The 6,315-nt window shown below is 61.3% G+C and overlaps 1 protein-coding gene across 1 annotated transcript; it reads right to left on the bottom strand.

Moving 5' to 3' along the window:
* On the bottom strand, nucleotides 1-5,569 carry GRHPR (glyoxylate and hydroxypyruvate reductase). The gene is made up of 9 exons (XM_057385947.1): nucleotides 5,413-5,569; nucleotides 4,563-4,693; nucleotides 4,399-4,471; nucleotides 3,851-3,967; nucleotides 3,622-3,710; nucleotides 2,914-3,018; nucleotides 2,282-2,417; nucleotides 1,233-1,363; nucleotides 1-193 (listed from the first exon to the last, which is right to left on the bottom strand). The coding sequence occupies exons 1-9, from the start codon at nucleotides 5,475-5,477 to the stop codon at nucleotides 72-74; spliced, it is 969 nt and encodes a 322-aa protein (XP_057241930.1). The 5' UTR covers nucleotides 5,478-5,569; the 3' UTR covers nucleotides 1-71.
* Between the last annotated feature and the right edge of the window lie 746 nt (nucleotides 5,570-6,315).

A 6,315-nucleotide genomic window follows, 5' to 3' on the forward strand; every position in this document is an offset into this window, starting at 1 on the left:
CGAGTTCCACACGTTTGCTGCTACTCTTTAATTTGCCCTCGTGTTGCATCCATCCCAAGGCACGGTGGCTGTCACAGCTTCAGCTCGTGGGGCATGGGCTCCCCTCGTAGCCCTGCCAGCAGGTTGGTGGCCGCCAGCACGGCCATGGCACTCCTGGTGGCATACGTGGCGCTCCCGATGTGTGGCAGGATCACTGCGGGGACAGGAGGGACACTGCTCACTCMCACTGCTCACCTCTCACCCTCACAGATCCCCAACCGCCCCTTTCCGGGCTGGCAGAGGCACAGCATCTATGCAGATGTTATTTCTGCACTAATAAATGTATAATATTACTGTTACAAGTAATGCATTTAATAAATATTAATTAGGTCCTGCCTGGTCTTGTTCCACAGCTCTCAAATCTCCCAAGACCTGCTAATTTTTTCCAGAAAGTCTCCTGCTAATTTTTTCCAGAAAGTCTCTGCTATCATCCCTCACAGTCTGCTTTTGGGGAACCAAAGCAAACAAGAAAAGAGCTTCAGCAAAAAGATAAAACAGCTATAAATTTGTATTTCAGAAATGAGCACTCAGCCATGGGCAGTTCCAAATTTTCACGATGTCCCTATGGTTTGTTTCTCTTTGGAACATCCTTTTCCTACTCCAGAAACTCCATCCCCCTGGAAGGAGAAAATCCTGTTAAAGACCAGCCAGGGAAGCTCCATCCCAGCCATCCTTCCTCACTGCATCATCCTCCTCCAGAGCAGACAGGTGGACCTGCACCTCCCCCCTGCCCGATGTCTCCTGAGACCAAGACTCCAGGCAAGCTCAGCTTGAGCAAACTCAGTTCCTACTTTTATCCAGGGGAAGCTTTTCTATCGCAATTTATGCCCAGGAGCCCTCAGAACACACGATTTGGGCATTGCTTTCTCATCCACACCCCTGCTGCCAACAGACCCTCCGTGAATTTCACACACAGAATGAGGAGCCTTCACCAGGATACTCAAACCAAGCTGATCTCAGCGGCTTTCTGGAGAATTAAAACATCTCCTACACGTGTTTGACACGGTGTTGGTGAGTTCTCACCCCACAGCAGCGCCCCAGATTGTAGAGCAGCCCATCCCAACACACCTGGCCTGCCTGTCCTGTGTGCTCTGGTGTCCCTTGTCACCAGCGGACTAACGGGGACCAGGGGTCCCTGTCACACGTGTCAGTGTCCCCCGAGGCAGCACCTGCTGACCCCTCCTCAGACTCACCGCAGTTCTTGAGGGAGAGCAGGGGGTGGTCAGTGGGCAGCGGCTCCGGTGTGGTCACGTCCAAACCGGCGGCGGCGATCCGGCCCTGGGCCAGGGCGTCGTACAGGTCCTGCTGRTTGACCACAGCCCCCCTGTCCGACAGGAGGGGACAGCAGCTGTCACTGCTGAGCCATCCCACAGCGTCCCCAGAGCTGCCTGAGCACAGGTCAGACCCTCCCTGGATGTGCTGCTTGTGCCCACAGCTCATCCTGAGTTATCCTGCTGATAACTCATCCTGCTGATAACTCATCCTGCTGATAACTCATCCTGCTGATAACTCATCCTGCTGATAACTCATCCTGCTTGGGGATAAGGCCGGGTGTGAGGGGCACTCACAGCCCAGCACAGCCCCCTCCTCTCACAGCCTGGCACGGTGACAGCCCCTCCCCAGGAACAGAGTGTCGCCTTGAAAGACCAGTTTTTAATAATGACACAGACACGGTTAAGGGGATAAAAAGGGTTTTACCTCAGGATTTGGGATCCCAGGTGCACAACTTGATGGCAGAATGCACACCCGTGTACAGCACAGGTACAAGTTTTATAGATTTCAGGAATTAGGAAATCTATCCAGGATTCCCCAATAAGATACAAGTTTTATAGATTTCAGGAATTAGCAAATCTATCCAGGATTCCCCAGTAAGATACAAGTTTTCTAGGTTTCAGGAATTAGCATTTCTATCTAAGATTCCCCAATAAGAAACTTCACAAATGCAGTAATGTCCCACTATTCTAATGAATCCTGGATGAGGCCAGAGCCCAGTTTACACAAGATGTTCTGGACAGAAGGCTTCACCCAAGGCTGAGCTCGGGTTTAAGATAGCACAGGGCACACTGAACCCTTCCTGAGGATGTTTGGTCTCTCTGCCCAGCAGAACTCCTAAACTGAGCTGGAATATCAAACTCCAGGGATTACAAGCATGTGGGCTAAGGGGTGCAGGGGATGCATAGAGGGTACAGAAAACGTAAAAAGGAAAAGCAAAAATCATCAGGCATCAGAGCACTGCCAGTACCTGCTCGTGTTGACAAACACAGAGGTTTTCTTCATCCTGCCGAAGAAGTCCTTGTTGCACATCCCCTGGGTGGCCGGCGTCAGGGCACAAGTGACCACCACGAAGTCCGACTCCTCAGCCAGCCGCGTGAGCGGGACTGAGAGGAGAAACACACAAAAACCGTGCTGCAGCCACCACATTCCTGCAGAGAGCTCTGGGGACAGCTGCAGTCCCCCTGTCCCCCAGGACACTCGGTACTCGCCCCATGGGGACAGCCCACGGGACCCTGCCCTGCTCCCAGGAGCAGGTGACACCTTTTGGCCCCGTTTCTCTGTGTCCAGCTTCCCAGTGGGAATGGAATGTCAGGGAATCACCAAAACACGGGCACAGGGAAGGGGAACAGTGGCAGCTCCCAGAGTGGTCTGAGGAGCCCCTGCATGTCCAGCCTTGGCCTGGCACGGAAGGGTCAGGGTCACCCCTGTCACCCCTCACTGCCCTATGGCGCATGTGTGGGACACAGCATTCCCTCCCCCACTGTCCCCTGTCACGGGGTGTGCTGAGGAGCCCCCAAATCCCCCAGCTCCTGTTCCTGTGCCCTCCCTCAGCCTGCAGGGACAGCCCTGTGAGTGACCCTTCCCTGGAGCTGTCCTTACCGAACTCGGCCCCAAACTCTGCCGCGTTCTGTGGTTTCGGGCCGCTGCCCGTGTACAGGAACTTGCGCACCCCAAACGGCTTCAGGCGCCGGGCGACCGCCTGTCCTAAGAGTGAGAGACACGAGTGTGAGGCTGCTGCAGCTCCCCGAGTGTGGGGTGCAGTGCCCAGAGCCACTGAGGGGCTGCTGCAGTGGGATCGCCCCTCCCGAGCTGCCCCTTGTCCCGACTGTGGGGCTGGAGCTGCTCTGCTGGGGAAAGGGGGCCATGGACACCCAACCCGAGCTCGCCCTCGGGAGCAAACCAGGACAGGAATGGCCCCTCCTGGCAAAGTCCAGGGCTGATGGCGCCATGTGGACTTTGCCACTCGGTKTGTTGAACCCAGAGCAGGAGGAGGCACAGGCACAGCAGGGATGGGAGGAGGTGGAAGCACAGGAACATGAAGGATTTGGGGCCGATGAGCCAGGGCAGCTGCTGGGGAGGCTCTGCAGAATCACCCTCGCTGTGCTCATGGGGTTTTTACACAGTGAGCACCAGGGCAGCACCGTGGCTGAGTCCCCGAGTCCCAGAACAGTTTGGGTTGGAAAACACCCCAAAGGCCATCCCATGGCACCTCCCACCTCTGGCAGGGACACCTTCCAGGGCTGAAGGTGAGCTCCAAACCCTCTGCCCGCTGCAGACACAGCAGCCTGCTCCCCAAACRGCACCTACCGATCCTGCCCAGCCCGATGATGCCCACGGTGCTGTCGGACAGGCCGTACCCACACATCCACTCCGGCTTCCAGGTGGACCAGCCRCCGCTGCCCAGAGASMGGGACAGGAACAGGGTCAGGGAAAYCTCAGAGCCCAGCCCAGGGGCTCACAGCGAGCAGGATGAAACCCTGGCCGTGTCACCAGTCCGTGTGACACCGCTCCAGGAGCAGCCACAGTGGTCACTCACCTCTTGACCTGCTCGGCCGCCTCGGGCAGCCGGCGGCACGCGGACAGCAGCAGGGCTACGGACAGCTCGGCGGTGGCGTCGGTCAGCACGTCGGGGGTGTAGCCCACCCGGATCCCCCTGCCAGGCCAGACGGGGTGCTGGGACAGCCTTGGGGTGCTACCCTGGCATGTCCAGGCTGGGAGCCAGCACTACGCCTGCCCCAGGTGCCCAAGAACATCCCTYGGGCTCTCAGTCCTCCTGCCACACCTTCCGCAGGCTGTCCTTGCCTCGCCCCTGCACCCAAAGGCTCCTCCAGCCCCAGGGTTGGGGTGACCCAGACATGACCCGGCAGTGGAGGGGCAGGCAGCTGACCCCATCCAGCCCCACGCTCTGTGATAACCCACAGGGAGCAGTGGGATGTGGGGCGTGCTGGAGGAAGGGCTGCAGAATTGGGGGCACAGAACAGGGATCAGAGCTTGGGAGGGAAATGAAACACGGCGGGGATGCTCAGAGCAGGGGAGGGATGGAACAGGAGGTGTCAGAGCAGGGAAGCAGAGGGGCAGCGTTACCGCTTCTTGATCTCATCCAGGGCCAGGTGGTCGAAGCCCACGGACAAGGTGCTGATGACCTTGAGGCCGGGCCCTGCAAGACACGGTGGGCGCTGCCGTGCCTGTCCCGGGGGTCCCGGGGGCCCGGGGCAGGCGGCGGGGGCAGAGCGGGGTCCCGCACGCACCGGCCGCGTCCAGCACCTCGCGGTCGATGCGGTCCGACAGCAGGCACAGCAAACCGCGTGTCCCCGCCACGCCCGACAGCAGCTCGGCCCGCGGCACCGGCTCCTCCGAGTCCCACTGCTGAACGCGGCACCTGCGCGGCACGGCACGGCACGGGCAGCGTCAGCGACCGCACCGGGACCGGGACCGAGACCCGCACCGGGACAGTCACCGACCGGCACCGGGACCGGGACCGGGACCGGCACCGAGATCGGCACCGGCACCGGGACCGGGACCCGCACCGTCAGTGACCGCACCGGGACCGGGACCGGCACCGGCACCGGGACCGGGACCATCAGCGACCGGCACCAGGACCGGGACCCGCACCGTGACCCGCACCGTCAGTGACCGGCAACGGGACCGGAACCAGGACCCGCACCGGGACCGAGACCCGCACCGGGACAGTCACCGACCGGCACCGGGATCCGCACCGGGACCGGCACAGGCACCTGCGGGGCACGGCACAGCACGGGCAGCGTCAGCGACCGGCACCGGGACAAGGACAGGGACCGGCACCGGCACCGAGATCGGCACCGGCACCGGGACCGGGACCATCAGCGACCGGCACCAGGACCGGGACCCGCACCGTGACCCGCACCGTCAGTGACCGGCAACGGGACTGGAACGGGACCTGCACCGGGACCGGGACCTGCACTGGGACCCACCAACACCGGGACCGGGACCCGCACCGGGAGGACCCGCACCGGGAGGACCCGCACCGGGACCCGCACCGGACCCGCACCGTCAGCGACCGGCACCGGGACCCGCACCGGTACCCACCGGCCCCGGGACCCGCGGCAGCCCCGCGCTCACCCGCTGGCCTGGGACAGCACCCGCAGCCCTTCGGCCGGGATCCGCCGCGTCACGAACACCGACATGGCCGATCCGCCCGCCCGCAACCGCTCAGCGCTGCCCGGAGCCGCCCGGAACCTCCTGGAGCCCCGGAACCTCCCGGAGCCGTGGAACCGCCCCGGCACCGCCCCGATCCCCGCACCGCCCCGGAACCGCCTCCGCCCCGCCCCGGGGCCGCGCTCCGCGATCCCCGCCCGACCCCGCCGTGCCCGTTTGTCCGTCCGTGCCGTCTGTCCCTGTCCCTGTGAGTGTCCATAGGGACATCCCTGCACAGAGTAAGGGGGGACCTTGTGGCTCCCTGACAGAAGGGGATTTGGGATCTGCTCCAGGGAACAGGGACAGGAGCAGAGGGAACGGCCTCAGGCTGTTCCAGGGCAGGCTCAGGGGGGACATCAGCGGGAATTTCCCCATGGAAAGGGTGCTCAGGCCTTGGCAGGGGCTGCCCAGGGAGGTGGGAGAATCCCCAMCACCGAGGAGCGACTGGAGGTGACACTCGGCGCTGTGGGGCAGGTGACAAGCAGTGACTCGGTGGTGTCAGTTCTTTCCGGATGGATTCAGTGATGATATCCACACCCCTGCACACACACACAGCTGATGGACACATATGTGCACATGTACATGAGCACACACATGTGCGTGTATCGGTATGTACAGACATTCTTACACACACCCCACTGTCCGGTGTTTGTTTTTCCCCCGCACAGCCTCTGGTGGCAGCTTTGGGGTGTCCCAGAGGCCACAGATGGGTCAAGAGCCGCCTCTCACTGTGCCGAACAGACTCTGCTTGTTAATTAACACGGATTCAAATTGTCTGAACACCTGATCTGAACATGTTCTGTGGCTGCASGTGCAGGGCATGGGAAC

This window comes from Malurus melanocephalus, unplaced genomic scaffold (genome assembly GCF_030028575.1).
Source record: "Malurus melanocephalus ecotype Western Australia unplaced genomic scaffold, MMel_1.1 scaffold_890, whole genome shotgun sequence".
In the NCBI taxonomy this organism is placed as follows: domain Eukaryota; kingdom Metazoa; phylum Chordata; class Aves; order Passeriformes; family Maluridae; genus Malurus; species Malurus melanocephalus.